The 19,218-nt window shown below is 41.7% G+C and overlaps 1 protein-coding gene across 16 annotated transcripts in view; it reads right to left on the bottom strand.

Moving 5' to 3' along the window:
- TLE1 (TLE family member 1, transcriptional corepressor) overlaps window positions 1-19,218 on the bottom strand; it is a 107,311-nt gene that overhangs the window by 33,252 nt on the left and 54,841 nt on the right. For 9 of the 16 annotated variants that reach the window (XM_033236989.1, XM_033236987.1, XM_033236981.1 and 6 more), the window contains 3 exons: window positions 17,947-18,151; window positions 17,198-17,214; window positions 3,973-4,089 (listed from right to left, as the gene is read on the bottom strand). In XM_033236989.1, the coding sequence (XP_033092880.1) occupies window positions 3,973-4,089; window positions 17,198-17,214; window positions 17,947-18,151 (339 nt within the window). The remainder of the gene's footprint in view (window positions 1-3,972; window positions 4,090-17,197; window positions 17,215-17,946; window positions 18,152-19,218) is intronic. The other 7 variants (XM_033236983.1, XM_033236986.1, XM_033236990.1 and 4 more) reach the window with 2 other exon arrangements.

The raw sequence follows: 19,218 nt of genomic DNA, 5'->3' as shown, positions 1-19,218 counted from the left end.
CTCATCTGACCTGGGGCTATGCAAAGCTTCAGGCAGGAATTCTGTAGCAGTAGCAAACCAACTATCCAATCACAACTTGTTTACAGGTGATGGCAAGTTGCAAATACTTGGCAGGTTGTAAGTGCTCAGTAAATGGTTGCAACAGCTGAATTTCTCTTGAGGGCTGAAATCTCTAATTTGAAATATGCATACCCTTATATCAGAGTCTTTCCATATGATTTCAAGGTAAAGCATTTTCCCATGGGATTATTAGTTAATGCAAAAAAAACAAAAACAAACAAACAAACAAAAAAAAACAAAACGAATCCAGCAAAGCTAGCCGGTGGATGGAATAAGCAAACAAAACCCAATCTTTTTCTCTTAAGTAACAAAAAAGTAAATTAAAAATAAACCTTTTTAGCAATCAGCTTGAAGTATTTTTGGAAAGATAATAGATGGCAATATTTGAAAGGCACTGGCATTCTGCAATAGGGCTCTCATTGTCCCCTCATAAAGCTACAGTATTTACTAATCAGAGGAAACTCCAAGGTAGCACTGGGTTTGGAAAATATTCGGAAAAGCTGTTCAGCCGGGCATGGGCATGGTGGCTCACGCCTGTAATCCCAGCACTTTGGGAGGCCAAGGCGGGCAGGCAGACCACTTGAGGCCAGGAGTTCAAGACCAGCCTGGCCAACATGGTGAAACCCTGTCTCTACTAAAAATACAAAAATTAGCCAGGCGTGGTGGCGCATGCCTGCAGTCACAGCTATTCAGGCAGCTGAGGCACAAGAATCGTTTGAACCCAGGAGGTGTAGGTTGCAGTGAGCTGAGATCATGCCACTGCACTCTGGCCTGGCCGACAAAGCAAGACTCTGTCTCAAAAAAATAAATAAAATAAAGCCTGTTCAATTTAATGATGTGGGCCGGACGCAGTGGTTCATGCCTATAATCCCAGCACTTTGGGAGGCTGAGGCGGGTGGATCACGAGGTCAGGAGCTTGAGACCAGCCCGACCAACATGGTGAAACCCCATCTCTACTAAAAACACAAAAATTAGCTGGGTGGGCCGGGTGCGGTGGCTCAAGCCTGTAATCCCAGCACTTTGGGAGGCTGAGATGGGCGGATCACGAGGTCAGGAGATCGAGACCATCCTGGCTAACACGGTGAAACCCCGTCTCTACTAAAAAAAATACAAAAATCTAGCCGGGCAAGGTGGCGGGCGCCTGTAGTCCCAGCTACTTGGGAGGCTGAGGTGAGAGAATGGCGTAAACCCGGGAGGCGGAGCTTGCAGTGAGCTGAGATCCGGCCACTGCACTCCAGCCTGGGCGACAGAGCAAGACTCCGTCTCAAAAAAAAAAAAAAAAAAAAAAATTAGCTGGGTGTAGTGGTGTGCATCTGTAATCTCAGCTACTCAGGAGGCTGAGGCAGGAGAAATCGCTTGAACCTGGGAGGCGGAGGTTGCAGTGAGCCGAGACTGTGCCACTGCACTCTAGCCTGGGTGACAAGAGCAAGACTCCATCTCAAAAAAAACAAGAAAAAAACTATTCAATGATGCAATCACCCCCTCCATCAAGTTTGAGGCAGGCTGAAAAAGTCTTCTTTCTTAGCCAAAATGTCTCATGTCCTTTAGGGCAGAGTAATACCTTATACAATGTAGGTATATGGAAAAAGCAGGACATCTCAATGGGTTTGAATCTTGGAAAGGAAGAGGTCCCGAATTTATGATCTAAACAATGCTCGTACTGATATTGTTGTCAATGAAGAATATAGAAATAATATCTGAAAAGTTATTAGTACAAACAAGTACAAATATTATCCACATTGGCCTTCTGAAGTAGGCCCACAAATCTAGGCTAGAAAGTTTACCCTCAACTCTAAATTCAAGTCTTAAATGATTTGTTTCCTAATCTCCCACTACATGTGGGAGACCCAATTTATTTTCTTCAATAGTGTGTTACAAGATATATTTTAGCCATGGTTACACAGCACCATGCAATTCACTAGTAACAATTAAAATTACAACCAATGAGGAAGCCTGGGTAATCCTAAATAACAGTCTACTGAAATAAATATTTTCATGCAATAAAGAACAAAACTAATACTAACGAAAATCTGTTTTCTCTTGGTAAAGCCCACAGCAAAGCACAAATGTTTCCAGGTATTAAGGGTGGTGGTGGTGAAAAAATATAAACTAAAAGAGTTTATCTTCTAAAAAGAAAATAATAAAAATGGCTAATTTAGTACACAGACGGAACTAGCAAAAAGTAGCGAACAATTCCTTTATTACAATGGAACTCTGAAGTGAGTTTACTGTAATTTAAATCTTAGCTTTGTACTAAATCTTACCCTTTGTGCAAAAGGTACTGCAAAGGACAGTACATGTCTGTCATCGGTGATCTAAGATCTGAGGCCTTTGTCCCAGACTCTCCAACATACTCTCCACACACGGTCCCTAACCATCTATCCAACCAGACAAACCTAGTCCATGCAGGTTACAAAACTACCATGCCAAGCTTTATGGATTCTAGAGCACTCATTACTAAATAACTTACTATACACAACAGCCTCATGAAGGGCAATTCAGAATTCTCCATCAGCAAATATCTGCATGTCATAAACCTTCCAACTTGCTTAGTAACATCAGAATTCTACCTCAGCAAATATCTGCATGTCATAAACCTTCCAACTTGCTTAGTAACACTGAATGTCACAATGAAAGTACATGCATGGGACATTGGCTCTGGGCAACAGACAAGGGGAGAATGATATGTGGTAAAAAGTGTTGGGTTAGGATGGGGAGAACCAACAGCTTTGTTTCTTAGTATGTTATTAAAGCATAGGGCAAAGTGCGAACCAAATAGAGGATCTCTGGTAAAATAATCGAATACTGGAGCTGGCTTTGGGCATCTTAGCATAGTGTCAAAGAGCAGAGATACTAGAGCTGGCTCCAGCAAATCACTGGGATGTTATAAGAGTTAAATGAAATAATCCGTGTAAAAATCACAAGGTACCTGGCACCAACTCCAGGTGGTGCTCAAAAAGATGTTACCTATCGTCAGCTACAGGCTTGGGCAAGCCAGCAGGGGACACTATCGTCTGTCTAGTGTTTAGACCTCCACATAGCCTGCACAGTTGACGCCTCTTCCTCCAAGGGCATCAGGGACGTAGCCCCAATTCAGCAACTCTGCTTTCATACTGTTCCTGAGAATGCATCCATCCTGAAACAGACACTCGGGGACACACAGGCAACTCCAAGTCATACATCAGCTGCAATGTTTATAACCCTGAGACTGGAGCCAATGGCCATCTGGCTTGGTTTGGTTTCCTTTTGAATGTGGTTTAGCTGGATCTGTGACAAGAGTCCCCACTCCATCAACCAGTAGAGTGATCTCATCTACAGAATTTAAACAAGATGCCTCTGGGGTTTCTTCCATTTTCACCAAGAACTTAGTTCACTAGAACGCTCACTGTGGAAAACGCTGCGCTCTGCCTTGAGAAGTGGTATGAGCCTGTATCATCAGAACAGCATCCACAAAGCTTCTGTGACACTGTAATTTTTACTCTATTTTAGCAGAAGTGGCTACTAAATTCACAGAGTCCAGGACAAAATGAAAAATGCAGAGACCTTATTCAAAAATTGAGAACGCAAAGATAGTGAGATCTGAGCGTTACACCAAGAGAGGGCAGGGGCTGGGGGGGCTCCTAACAACAGCAGGGCCCTGAGCAACCGCACAGCGCACAAAGCCAGCCCTGCATTTTCATATTCCCTTTTGAGTAACAAAGGCAGGAAGTCCAAAGCGTAACACTGAGCCTGGCAGAAGCATAATTTACTGCCCCAAAGGGAAATAATATCCTACAATGTAAGAACCTCTCCTCTTTATGTTATTATTTTTAAGGACATGGAATTATCACTAAGATCTTAGAGTATACTTGGATACTCACTCAGGTGAGCAGTAAGCAAACAAATACTATTTCAAGTCCTTTAATTACTTACATAGTGGCTGGAGTCCTTATCATCCACCTTCCTTTTCTTGATGTCATTGGAAAATTCAGGCCCATTTCTGCGTTTATCTGTGCCTCTTAGACTGTCTGGGACCAGAAGGGAATTACTCTGCAAGACAGAAAAATTAATCAAAGATTTCTTCCCAAGCCTCTTTGTACACATGAAAACCCAACCTCGATGTGAGAACTATTTTTGAAAGGTGATACCTACACAGCCTTTCATTCCATTTAATTCATCTCATCTAAAGACTTTGATGGCAAACATATCTACAGGTTTACACACTTAAAAAGGAGACCCTGACTTTGCAATTAAACCATCCAAAGTTAGGTGGATTCTTCAGGCCTCCTTGGAATTGTGTTTCTGTTCTATTTACTGTTTGAGAAATAGGAGCTCACTGTGTTGTATGTGGATGTGTTTTTATTCTTTCCCACTGTGACTTCCTGGTCAGGAATGCGAATGGCCTATGAGCAAATCTTGAGATTACTCTATTAGACATATTCTTTAACTGTAAGAGTCAATGTGTACCACTCTAAAAAGGCACAAAGGAAGCGGTGGGATTAACAGCATGGTTTCCTAAAAGGCAAATCACATTTTCCACAGCAACAATGAAGGAACTCTTTTGAATTCTTTTAATTTATTGTTGAAAATAAGACTTGGTGTTCCTCGCCAATAGCGCTGAAATTTAAGACTCAAGGGGGGAATTTCGGCCAGTGAATCTTCAATAGCAAGGCCAGCTCCCACGCACAAAAGCAGGAACAAGGACTAATCTTTTCCACAAACCACACAGGATACTTTCATTCGCATATGCTGAGTAGGAACTGTTGACCCAAAGAAAACAGGCATTTTAGATATTTTGGGGTCACATGACATGATCTGACATCTCTTCAATTCCCATCTCCCCTCGGGCTAAAGCATCAGAACACGTTACAATGAGTTCTTTTAAGTGTGGGATTAGCATATGCAAGGGGGCAATTTGTTCAGTGATGTGTTACTGCCCTGAACAATGTTGAATGAGCTGTGCAAAAACCTCCTTTCACTAAGCCCAGATAACCCCAAACTCTGAAAGATGTTTGAGAACTAAGAGGGCGGTGTCCAGGGCCAACAGACAATTATGTTACCTTTCTCTGCCACAATTTAAAACAGAAGGGACTGGGGGATACCTTTAAATTAGACCACATCTAATGGACAGTATACAACAGGAGCAAATACTTTATGGTACCTTTTTAAAAGCCGTGAGTTTCATTCCTAACCAGCCAGAGGTAATAAGCCAGGTGGCCAGCCCTCAAAGCTCCCCCTGAAAACCATGGACCCCACCATGGGAGGGTTGTTCCCAGCTCAGCCATATGCAGGAGGAAATCAAAACTGGGGACCAGAAGGCAATCCCAAGCCTCTTGGCCCTCCTCAGGGACTGACTCTAAAGGAGCTGGGCTCTTTTATTCATGACTGTTCAAGCTACACAAATGCCAGGAGGCTTAGATAAAAGCAGCTGGGAGGGACCAATGCAATTCAATATAGAGAAGCTCAAAGTAATGTCTTTACCACAGTGTTTGGGGCTGAAAGGTGAGCCGGCTGGATCCCTGAACTAATTACCTAGATAAATGTCCGCTAAAAACTAACCCCTCCAACCCAGACCCACAGCTGACAAGGCTGCAGGAGACCTAACTCTTGCAAAGTGCTAACACGCCCTCTGAAAAGCTGGGCCGGAGCAGCAGCTGCTTGTTCACACATGGGAAACATGTTTAAATACATCTCTCTCTTCTAGTTTATTTCAGCCCCGAGGTCTCCTCCTCCAGACTCTGAGCAGCATCCAGGGCAGGGCTATGTCTTATTCAACTTTAAATCCGCCCAAGTGCCCAGCAAAATGGGGCATAGAGTCGGTGTGTGCTGACCAGTCTCTCTCCACAGTCTTCCAAGCTCTCCTGCTGTCATCAGCACTGCATGTCCAAGCCACAGGGCCATTCCAAGACAGCTTCTTAATGTCTTTTTTTTTTTTTTTTAAACGATGTCAAGTAGTACTGTGAACGTCAAAGTAAACTACACTTCTGTTAGAAACAATACAATTTCTGTTAGAAACAATAACCTTTCTATGACTGGACATTTAAGACTGTCAAGCTTTGAGGCCTCTGCGTCTATGTGTTCAAAGTTACTACTGTAATTTCCGCTTGAGCAGCTTAAATGAAGCTTATAGTCTGAATAGGTTTTGAAAAGCTCTGAAAGTTCCTCCAAATGTGGTGGACAGGGCTAGTAATTAGCAGCGCTGCTTATCTGAAAATGGACCCCATTCAACAGCAGACTTCAACAAGTTACAAAACAAGATGCCTCATCATACCTTTGATGCTGTAAAATTGACTCAAAACAAGGCAGCAGAGAGTGTGGGCTGGAAAGGCACAGGAAAACCACACTCAGACCCAGGGATCCCTGGCCCATGCAGCTGCCGGACGCCCGGCCGGCTTTCTACCTAAAGGCTACCCCACCAAAAAGAGACCGCTTCCTTTTACTCTTGTTCCTGTGAACCCAGTTTTCTGTGTATAACTGCCCCTGACTTCTTCCAGCCCTGATGCTGCTTTCATTGTTGTTCTTGATATGAGCAAATAGTTTCAGCCTAATGAGCTTCACTGGCAGCAACAGCAACCATTCTGGTTTTTAAACTACTGCCTGGGGGACCCTTACCTTCATGATACCCTCATTTGTTTCCAGAAACCCAAAAGTGACTTTGTGGGTACTGCATTTCTTGAGGTATTTTTCCCTCACGCTGTGATTTCTCCTTGTGCACCCCCTACTGTGTGTTGCTTATGGCTCCAGGGTAGAACACAGTCATTTTGATGGCCATGAAGAGCCACTTTATACATATTTTGAGAATTCAGAGATTAAACCTGGGTGTTGACTAAATTGTCATTTTGATCCTCCAAAATTCCGAATGCTATGTTGTCTGGGTCCACATCTAACAAATCGAGGCAACATTTATGGGGATACCATTTGCAAAAGAATGAAACAGAGGTTGCTTTGCATTAAGCTATTTAAAAATGGTTATGAAGCGGGGTGCGGTGGCTCATGCCTGTAATCCCAGCATTTTGGGAGGCCAAGGCGGGCAGATTGCCTGAGGACAGGAGTTCGAGACCAGCCTGGCCAACATGGTGAAACCCCATCTGTACTAAAAAATAAATAAATAAATAAAAATACAAAAATTAGCCGGGTGTGGTAGCAGACACTTGTAATCCCAGCTGCTTAGGAGGCTGCGGCATAAGAATCGCTTGAACCCAGGAGGTGGAGGTTGCAATGAGCAGAGATTGTGCCACTGCACTCCAGCCTGGGTGACAGAGTGAGACTCCACCTCAAAAAAATAAAAAAAAAAGAAAAATCAAAATCAAAAAAAAAAAAAAAAAGTCATGCATTCTAAACACAGAAAATAATTAGAAACAAACCTGAGAAGAGGCCAAAGCAACTGCTGAGACATTTTGTTCCTCCTCCTCCTCCTCCTGCTCCTTTAATCTGGAGGACTAGGATATCCCAAGACAGAGGTGATTTGCCTGGGGCCAAGCAGCTCTGTCCACCACCTGCTGATTCCTATGACAGTCAAAGTGCCTCCTCTCTCAGAAGCGTGATTTTTAAACTCAAGTTTATATACATGGAACACTTGTACCCAAAAACTTATTTGAAATTCAGCCTGGCTCTTTAAACTACTGCACTTAACATTCTAATGTGACATAATACTTGATGCATGGTTTCTCTGACCCACCTCCTAACCAACGGAATGCCTTGGTTTAATCAGGTTAGATGCGTTCCATACCAAAAACAGGAACGTGTAATTTTTAAATGAACATTTTAAAGCCTCCTTTAAAATGAACTAGGAATAGTCCCAAATTCCTGCCGTGCCACTCAAAATCCAAAATTAACACTGAAAAAGGCCTCAGCAGAGAGTGACAAAGCAGCCCAGGTACACAAAGGCTTCGTGGGATGCCAATCACCGCAGGTAATCATCCTACAGACCTATTTGCCACTGCAGACACCTCTTCCTAAGTCTATATTTTGAAAGATTTTAATCTACCAAACAGGATTCATCAAGTAGAATTCATTTTTCAAGTATTTATTTGCCAAATAAATATTTAATTGAGAATCAGCTTTTTGATCAACATGAGAACCAGTGTTACTATACTGACTGATATACTCTAATTCCAGCCAAGAAACCCAATGCTTTCTTTCACCTTGCAGCTGGTAAAATTTAAATATCTGCCAGGATTTTTTAAAGACTAAATGTTGGGCAGACTTCTATTACAAGTGTCCCAAAGACTGAGGTTTCTTGACTGTATAAGTTTTCCTTTATTTAAAAAATTTTTTTAAGAAATAAACAAAATCACCTTATTTATGTCTTCTACAGAAACTCAACATAGAAGTTATACAGCCCATGGAGGACATTACAAACCTGGGCAAATCAGTTGAAAACATACTGTTCAAAACAAACTAAAATTCCAAAACCAAATCATTTTCTGCACCTACGTGTGGCAGGGTCAAGTAAAACATAAAGGGAGAAGCATATCTGAGAAGTCTAAAAGAAAAGATCCTCCTAGAATGCTCAGTATCAGATACATAAAGAGGGTTCAAAAATGGGCAGAACGGGCAGAACTTTTGTATAGAGAGTACATGAGATGATTAGATGAGGTGCAAGAACAGAGAAACCATATACTCCACAAGAAGGGACTCTCTCTCTCTCTCTCTCTCTCTCTCACGAAAATCTGGAATTCTGTGAGAATGCCAAATCTCAGAGGGCATCTTCACTGGCAACAAGCAAATTACTATTTATTAATATATGCTTCCTAAGGATTACATCTAACTTGTACTAATAGGATGACAGAATAGAATGGCTATGACAGCAAAAAAGCTGGTCAGAAGAAATGAGGAATGGCAGATCTTCCGATATTACAGCTTGTGTGCATTCTGAGACAAATTCTGAGCACAATTTCCTAACTGTGGGAACCATGTTTTATTAAACACACACCAGGATCTTTCCCTGCGGTAGCTCCATGGCCTCAGGGTAACTAGATAATTGGCAAAGTGTCTGAATTTCCTGGATGCGAGAGGCCAATATATTCTTTTAAAATAAAGCAAAAATAAACATTCCAACACAATTATGAAACCGTACCTTCATATAAGAACTTACAATGTAAGCAGATGGGTTGACTGAACCTCAGAGAGCACCCAGTGGCGTCAAAAGAACATATTAAGACTGGGACTCTGTATTCCTTTATCCTGACCATTCAGCACAAGTGATGTGTCTATTTCATGCTCCAAACACCCATTCAAGACAAAAGCAGCAAAGACCCAGCCACTTCAATAAGGATAAAAACCAGTCTTTATAGTCTTGTTCCAATAATCTGACTTTTCTTCAGCAATTTAACACTAATGGTTGTTCACATCTACTAACATGTTCTGAAAAGTAACCCCAGAAACTACGGAGAAAAAAAAAAAAAAGCAACTTTAATAAAATGCTGCCCTGTCAAGGCTACCAAACACTAGTTACAGAGGCCTTCATGTATCCTAAGACCTCCAAGCAACTTCTCTGCCAACAAGTTCAAACCCTGAAACCACCAGCAGCAAAACTGAAAGGAAAACCCATTCATGCACACAGCAAAAGCAAGACAGGTTTCCCTAATGCAAAAATAAAGCACATTATTCAAATGGATTTCTTTAGCTGCCATGCTGATTCCCCTTGGGAACTTTCTCCTCCCCGCAGGAAAACTGTTTGTGTCAGAGGTACAGATTGGAAACTCGTGACACCTCATTTATCCTCAGTTACACTAAGGCAGTAGGAACCTAATTTACTAGCACACTCCACACTGACAATTAACTTCTCGGTGAACATTAAAACAATTAGGTAACGACGCACCCCATCACATCTGTGTGCCCTTCTCCATCTACACCTGGTATCAATTAAGCCATCACCCTGCGCTGTACTTTTTGCTACGGTCCAATTGGTCATTCACGTACTCTGCCCAAAACTTCGACTACTGCATTTTTAACCCATAAAACTAATGAGATCCCCACTTGTTAACAACATGACAAAGTTGAAAATCTGTCCACTGGCAATCACATCACATCTCACAACTCTGCCTGTGCAGCCCGTCTGAAGGGCACACATTGATGTTTCACACAGTTTAAATGCAAACTATGGGGAAGGTCCAGTGCATTCCTGCACCTTGATTTTGCAACTCATCGAGTCAGGAGGACTCATAGAAAGGTAGCCGTGCAGGTGACATACAGGGCCAGTTAATGTTGAGGATGGACAGGGTGCTAAAACCACAATGCCTTCGTCGCCACCCCCTCATTTGTAGCTGGCCCTTCTACCCTCCTCCAGGCAAAGCAAAACAAACTCTGGAGCAGACAATAAATACAATTATTTAAAATTAATTTTTAAATAACCTCATGACACTGCCATTCCCCATCTCAGGACCCAATCACAGCAAAACCAAAACCTCTATGTCAAAGCATTTTTGAAAGCATGGCTTCTAAGAGCTGCTTACCTGTTTCTGTGCCTCTTTGCTCTCCAGCCCCTGTTGAGATAATTGCTAATGCAAGAAATGGCCCTGAAACTACAAAGCCATTACGTCAGGACTTGACTAAGTCATCTTGTATCTGACAGCACTTACATTTATACCTCCTTATCTCAAAGATGAGGACACAGAGTTTGTCGTCCACCTATGTTCCAGTGAGGAAATGATAAAAATGATTATAGGGGCAAAAACAATCGCAGGTTTTCTAATTACAGAGCACAAATTCAAAAAAGAGGTTTCGGAGGGAAAAATCGTTCTCTCGCCTTTTTTTTTTTTTTTTTTTTTTTTTAGAGTAAAGATGCTCTATTTTCACTGTAATCACAGTGAGATAAAACCTGAACATTAATCCAGTCCACCAAGGCCCCGATATCTACCTGACTTATTGCATCCATAGTCAACAGATGCCTCTACCTGGTACAGGCTCCTGACAATCTAGAAACCACCAGGGCTTTCAAGGGTTCATCCTACTCACAGCAGTGTTGCCAACATTCTCAAAGAGGATCTGTTTTTTTAAAGCAGAGTTTTAAACTTGGCCAGAAGGGAAACCTGCCCAGGAGACTGCTTAAGAAAACTTAAGCGTAGGCCAGGCGCGGTGGCTCAAGCCTGTAATCCTAGCACTTTGGGAGGCCGAGACGGGTGGATCACAAGGTCAGGAGATGGAGACCATCCTGGCTAACACGGTGAAACCCCGTCTCTACTAAAAAATACAAAAAACTAGCCGGGCGAGGGTGGCGGGCGCCTGTAGTCCCAGCTACTCGGGAGGCTGAGGCAGGAGAATGGCGTAAACCCGGGAGGCGGAGCTTGCAGTGAGCTGAGATCCGGCCACTGCACTCCAGCCTGGGCGACAGAGCGAGACTCCATCTCAAAAAAAAAAAAAAAAGAGAAAACTTAAGCGTTTTCCGTTGTGCCCCAAAATTGAAATTTTACGTGACTCATCTCAGTTTTAGCCTTTATTTCCAGGCAACCTCTTAAAATGTCAGGTCAAGATTAATTCATAAGTATTTAGGCAAAAACAGCACCTCCAAGGCTGTGTCTACTTTTGAGAAATTTGACTATCAGGAAACTGATCGAGTTAATAAGCAGCTGAGATGAGTTTCACGGTGCTGACATGCTGAGAACCATCAGTAACTGCCACATTGGCACGTGGATCGTTATTTTCATAACTGCCTGTGTAATATGTACTTTAAAAAGGGAGAGAAAACCAAGGCTGGGTGCAGAGGCTCACGCCTGTCATCTCAGCACTTCGGGAGGCCAAGGTGGGAGGATCACTTGAAGCCAAGAGTTTGAGACCAGCCTAGGCAACATACTGAGACTGAGTGTACAAAACTTAAAAGAAAAATTGTTTTAATTAAAAAAATAAATAGGAGAGAAACCCAGAAGTAAGTGCATTGAGAGTCATGAATGATGCATTTACTGTTGTCCTGCTACTCTGCCAACGGCAGTGGGAGGAGGGCACTCCCTAAGCACCTTCCATGCTGTCTGCTATCCTCCCACCTGAGGCCTCCTAACCCCCTCCCTGTGAGGCAACCACTACTATCACCTCTTATAGATGGGACTAGGAAGGCACAAAAGAATGAAAAAGCCTTGCCTGTGTAGCCAGAATTCCGCTCAGGTCTGCCTTTGTACAAAACTCATGTTCATTCTACCACCTGATGCCACCACGGTTCCCATGGGCATCTGGGAGTGAAGATGATATTTTTTTCCCCAGAAAAAGACCAACAGTATTCTTTTCCAAAGTAAGTCCCACATCTTAACTCCCCTTTGCCTTCTATAATGTTGTCATTTTGAGAAAAAGTGACGGATGGGTGGTCCTAACAAGGATTTGGTCCTGCCTCTGACAATTAACTAGTCAAGAACAGCTAGAGAAGAGTAACAAAAGAAAGAAACCACCTTATGTAAAACAAGGTGATGTTTGTCGTAATTATCTCTAGGTAAGCTCTAAATACAAACTCCTGGTGATTTTAGAAGTCAATTACAGAGTGACAACATGGTCCCTCAGATTACTAACTCGCAATCTCTGTTAACTAAGTAACTATGTGACCGGATGCATCCAGCCTCCTTGATAAAGGAGGTTTTTTTATGGTGCTGTGCCATATGACCTGAAAGACAGATGAGTGGTGCTTAGACAGAACAGATTATAACTTCTGACGAGTTATAATCTCTCCCCAGAATTCTGCAAATGAACACAGACCCACCACAATCTGCATATACTTATACAGTCCATCCATGAACGCCACTGCGTAGGTCTACAAACTGTCTGCTCTGGAGTCTCCCCCAGAGTCTCCTCCCTTTTCCAAACAGTGATCACACTGGCTAGGTATTTCAGTGCCTTACATTCAACAAATGTTTAACTGTGACATAAAAGGGATCGCTGCAAAATGATAGCAAGTATACGCAGTACCTCAAACAGTACTTGGCCACATAGTCGGGGCTCAACAAATATTTGTTAAATGACTTTTGAGTCATTTAAAAGCATGACCTATTATACATTTTTTTAAATCATACAACTTGTTGTCAATTATCTCTTTCAAGCAGATAAAAATAGCATTCCCTTCGGCCACAATTTAATGTAATTTATCTTTAATTAAAATATCTAAAGTTATGTTTTTATTACTACTGAATGCTACTAAGAAACAATGGCCCTTTTTAGGTCATGTCATATTTCTCTGCTCAAGAGCTGCACTTATGTAAGAAAAAACAGATATCAAAATTTTAAAACAGCCAAAAAAAACCTTTAAACCAACGCAAAACCTCTATAAAGTTGCTAGCTTTATCATTCATCCCTTTCAGAAATAAGAAACTTTAAGGTAGTTTCCATAAAAACTTTCACTCTTAGAACAGCCATGTGTCACTGAACAACAGGGATACTTTGTGAGAAAGGGATGTCAGGCAATTTCATCATTGTGCAAATATCGAATAGTGTGCTTACACAAACCTGGGTGGTATAGCCTACTACACACCTAAGCTACTGCTCCTAGACTACAAACCTGTACATGTTACTGTCCTGAATATTACAGGCAGCTACAACACAATGTAAGTATTTGTGTATCTACACACACCTAAACATCGAAAAGGTACAGTAAAAAAGGTACGGTGTTATACTCTTACGGGACCACCATCATATATGCAATCCACTGTTGACGCAAGTGTTGTTATGCAGTGCACTGATTGCACTTCTGTTTTCTAGGCTTCACATTAAAACAGATTGCTTATTTAAGGCTCATTTGTTTTCCTACCATAAAATCTTTAACTAGCAAATTAATTTCTGCCACTAAAAATAAACAAACTACCTACCAACCAGTTTTAGGCTCACAGATAAAAATCCATACACACCCACATTCCCTGTGGATCCCGTCAGTCCTGATTTCTGCACTTGGTATAAATAATATGTTCAATATAGAAAGAAAAACAAGAGAAAAAAAAAACAACAGTAAGGAGTTAGTCTTATTCATGGCCAATCTTAGACTTTGGTCCAAGATCCCTTAAGGGTCCCAGAGACCCTCGAAAATCTATGAGGGCAGATTTTCTTCCTAAACTTCAACTAAATACCACAAAAGAGCAAATGCAGAAGAATCCAGCTGTCCTCTTTAAAACTAAATAAACTACAGGACATTCAAGACAGTTGTAGACATACCTAACAATGCCACTCTTCCCACTATAATTTTTTTTTTGTTTTGGAAAAGTTTTCACTAATAATGTTATTTGTATTAATACAATTTAAATTAAGTAGCTCTTCATCTGTTTAGGTGATTTAATTTTTTTTTATTTCTTACCCAGTAAATACCAAAAATCAAAATATTAACCTAGTAAATATCAAAATATAACCCAGATAAACAAAAAGTTATTCAGGGTCCTCAATAATTTTATTTCTAGAGTATCAAGATCACGAGGCCATAAGGCTTTGAAAATCACTGGCCTGTAGCAACTGCCCTTAACCTTTCACTGGATTAAAAAACAGCAGCAAACAGCAATTGGCTGACTCAATCTGCCAAGTAAAATTAGACTTTCTGATTCAAACCACTTTATTAAATAGATAAGTACTATAACATTTTAGGCACTAATAGTACACATCATCTCATTATCCACTGCTTTTCATACTCATTTTTACACAAAGTTTGAAGAGCTATTTAATTTTATATAACTGTAGCAAAATCCCACTTATGTGGACAGTGAACAATTTCATTCCTCTCTATGGACTGAATTAAATGTTGAGGTTACAATTAGTGTAGTTTTCCCATTTTAATCATCATTGCCCAACAGTTTTCTGTAGTCATTAGGCAGAAAACACAGCATATATACTTGTTCTGAAAATATCCCTTGAACTGATTAGAACTTGTCAAAAATTTGATATAAAAAAGGACACATGCCCAAAACACGTAAATCCACACTTGAACTAGAAAGTTGGTTGACTGCTAACCCTAACTTACAGACTTAAAAATAACCCACAATTGCCTGAAACTCAAGAACTGCTTCATACTTCTTGAAGGGGACAACCAAAAACCCTCCTTCCACCCACTCCAATGAACCCATGAATGAAGCACTCGCATATATTTTTTCAGTCAAAAATACCAACAAGAGGTTATCAGACACATTCGGAAATTCCGAGCGACACAGAGGTATATGTAAAATACAGCTCTACTAGCTTAAGCATACAAACCTCTGCCTATTCACAGCCCTGGCATTTCAGAGAGGCACATACCAAATGGCATCAATTCCACAATTCCGATACCAGTAAGTTACAGAACTTTTGCTGACACTTTCTCCAGTCTTGCGTCTTGTGGTAACTGTGCCACTCACTCCTCCTCAGTTCTCTGGGCAAGGGCTTTGCTGCGTGCCTACATACCCCGAACTGCAGATACGTGTCCCACAGTGCCTTACGTATATGGTAGGCACTCAATGAACACAGCCATTTAAGGTGAAACAGGAGTACCGAGGAAAACATGTGAAACTGAAGTCCCAAAGCCAGAAAAAGTTCACTAGATTTAAAACACGTAACAGCCTAAAGGGCATGGGCTCTCCGCAAATTTCTTCTGTGATTTCATCCAGGGTTAGGTTTTTTAATTTGATACTCTACTGAACAGACATAAAAGATGACCATCTCGCTGGGCATGGTGATTCAAGCCTGTAATCCCAGCACTTCGGGAGGCTGAGGCGGGCGGATCACCTGAGGTCGGGAGTTCCAGATCAGCCTTACCAACATGGAGAAACTCCGTCTCTACCAAAAATACAAAACTAGCTGGGTGTGGTGGCACATGCCTGTAATCCCAGCTGAGGCGGAAAAATCGCTTGAACCCAGGAGGCGGAGGTTGCAGTGAGCTAAGATAGTGCTACTGTACTCCAGCCTGGGTGACAGAGCGATATTCCATCTCAAAAAAAAAAAAAAAAAAGACTATCTGTAGGAACCCTGGAATGGCTAAACAATAAGGCTTCCTCCATAAACTAAAGCCAGTTTACTTATCTGTACTTTGTGTGTAGAATATTTCCTAGCTGTAATTTTTTGTCCCCCCAATCCCCTCCCAACATTTTCCGGAGAAATTTGTAGGACAAGAACTTTAAAACTAGCTACCCTTTCCTTCAACCATTCCCCACTCCTCCAAACACATCCAGCTACATGAAATATACCAAGATCTGTCTCAAAGACAATTTTTAAAGTAGCTACTATTCTACACAGAAGAGGGTTTAAAAAGAAAAAAAAAAAAGAAAAAGAAAAAAACCCTGAACCTTTTATCTTTCCCCCAAAACTTAGACCAAAAAAGTTATCAGAATTATTTAAATGTTCAGTATCCCTTTTTTTTTTTTTTTTTTTTTTAACCATATTAAACATGGTCAAAATACTGCTATGTTCACAAAGAAGGAAAGGAGGCAAAACCTGCAGGATATCCCAGCTGAAAAGGGGCCGAATTCTCTCTATTTGCTACACAACATTTGAGGCACACTTTAAGTACGGGTCTCCCCCAAGCTAACTGGCAGATGCATGTACGGATCACACATGCACATGAAAAATGAGTGTGACTTAGATGGTGAAAACATGAACTCTCTATGCACACAGCCCTGTCCACTGAATTTCCTTCTTTTTAAGAGCTTACTGGTATGCTCAGTTCTTATGTCTAAAGTAGATATAAGATCAAGTTCACATTCCAAGGGCAATTATGCAAAGAAAACAAGATATGGAAACCTAGCAACTAAAATGCATTCGCAGAGGATAATGACTGGTTTAGGTAGAAATAGTATATTACTAACCAACTTCACAAAGGGATTGTGATCTCTTGCCTCTAAAACTGATTTAAGATATAAAAATGAATATTCTTTTAAACTACAGCCAACCAGACTTAGAATGCAACTATTAATACTTTTAAAGTGAGGTGGAGGCATATATAAATCAAAGTGTATTTCCAAGTAAGTAATCACAGCAAACAATGTTGCCTCCAAATTATGTCCCTCTTGTCTGATGCAAGTTTTACAAAAAGACAAGAGCAGAGCAAACAGTCATGTAAGAAAAAGAAATTTTAAAGGAAGAAAAAGTAAAAGAAAAAAGCCAAGTCACTGAAAGAGACAGGGGGAGTGTGCATGTCTGTCTGTGCCGGTGTAGAGAAGTGTTGTCAGAAGGGGACAGTATGTGCATATGTGTGTGTGTCTGTGTGTGTGTGTGCAGCAGGTGTTTGAGTACTTACTGTGCCCGGCTCTCTGTCTGCTCCCGAGGTTACCAAGAAACGCACAGACATGCCCGTTCAGACACAGAGGCAAGAACAGAAATAAAAAAAAGGGGGGAATAATTAGAACACAAGCCCCAAACAGTTTTAAAAATGGCTTTTATTTATATAAGTCATTGCACATTCCTAATACAGTGATTTCCTGAAAATTACAGTATTTTGTAAACATAAGATTTACAGTTTAACCATACACAAAGCCTATTTTTTTATTTCTTGACAGAATAAATTACTTTTCTTCAAAAAATTAGTCAAGTGCAATTTTGCCCAATATTTAATGCATACTAGAATTAAAGCCTATGAAACTAAGTAGTAACAGATGCAATTATCAAACCTTTCATTTGAACACACTCACTTTCAAATTTAACTTCTTATTTCGCCCCATTTAACAACATTACTTTCTTTGAAAATTACCCAATTAAGCAGTTAACAGTTTTCCATAATATGGTACAGGCCACTGGCATTAACTAGGCAGTTGCCAAGATGTCAAGATGCCTGCAATCTAACGAGATCGAGAAATCTACAGATGCCCACAGCAAACCCTGCAAACTTCCAGGGTGACCTGTGTTTCAGTGGAAAGCTTTGCGACAGTTCCTCTTATCTCATTGTTTGCTCTCTGTATAGGTTGGGGCTCTCTTTAGCGATGCACACAACTTTGCAGCACTGTAAGAGTATGAGGACAAAGTCCTAATCTGGCTTGCCCGGCCTCTCACCTCTGTGGTGCTCTGCATCGTGGTGCTTCTTGTCATCTTTTATTGCCAAGTGAGACTGCCCACTCAGAGCACTAGACAGCGCAAGAAGGCCGGCACTGCCCCCGAGGGGCGGGATTCCAGGAGGCTGAAGTCCCGAAGGGTGAGGCGTAAGGGGAACTGGGGGTCCGTGGCCATGAGAAAGATGCTGAGCTTGCAACTGCTGCTGCTGTTGGTGGTGGTGAGAGAGAAAAAGGAAGAGGAGGAGGTAGTGGTGACAGTGATGGCGATGGAGGCGGCATCCAGGGAAAAAACAGACATGACAGGAGGGGAAGGAGGAAACAGAACAGGAGGTTCAACAAACACACAAAGGGAGCCAAGAAAGAGAGGGAGGAAAGGGGAAAAAATGCGATTAGTGCTTTCAGTTCATCAAAAGCTTTCACCTGCTCAATTACCTCTCCCACCTTCCCAAAATATAATCCTCACATCTACACTGTCACTTTCTGGTATCACTCACCCCAAGACGGGAGCTGTTTATTATTAAGCAAGGCTGGCTACATCAGTAAGTAAACATGAGCTAGTTCTTCTGTCTCTATGCGCCTCCAGGGAGATTCAGCATGTCACTGAATCTAAGATGCCACAGATTTTCAGACTCATGCTGTTTTTGGAGAGTTTAAAATGGGGGTGGCGATGCATCCTACAATATAGTAGCCATACTCTCAACCTGTCACCAGGTAACTCCATTCCACCCTACATCCTTGCATTGACTTACCACAGTAGTATGATGAGACAAAACCAAAATACTATCACTAACGAACAGAATTTGGAAAGATGGGTGTCTCATGCACCACCCAGGCACTTGTGCCCCCTTATTCCATCAAGCCCTCTCAGTACTGTGAGGAAGTATTGCAATTCCCATTTCCCAGAAGGAACAAAGGCTCAAAGGCATTCAGTAAATTGCTGAAACTCTCTCCCTAGGTGGGAGGGGACTGCAGTCAGTATAGGAGCAACTCTTACAGCTGCTTTTTACCATACGGTCATAGACAGGAGAGAGGATCTCAGGGAGCCAGGCTTGTGGCCACTGGAAGAAACATTAGAGACGAAACTTTGTATACGCTTTCCTTTCTACCAAGCTCCACCCCTCAAACCCACTCTTTGTACATGACTCATGAAAATACTGAGACCCAGAATGGGTAGGACCATGGATGAGGAAAGCGCTTAGGTGTGGGACTCCAGCCAGTGAGCCAAGCCCCTGTTCCCAAATGCCTTTTCCATGATTGCACTTTGCCCCCATCG

The sequence above is a fragment of the Trachypithecus francoisi genome, unplaced genomic scaffold (assembly GCF_009764315.1).
Source record: "Trachypithecus francoisi isolate TF-2019V2 unplaced genomic scaffold, Tfra_2.0 Lachesis_group16, whole genome shotgun sequence".
Taxonomy (NCBI): domain Eukaryota; kingdom Metazoa; phylum Chordata; class Mammalia; order Primates; family Cercopithecidae; genus Trachypithecus; species Trachypithecus francoisi.
The sequence above is the reverse complement of the archived record's forward strand: the minus strand, read 5'-3'. Positions and strand labels throughout refer to the sequence as shown.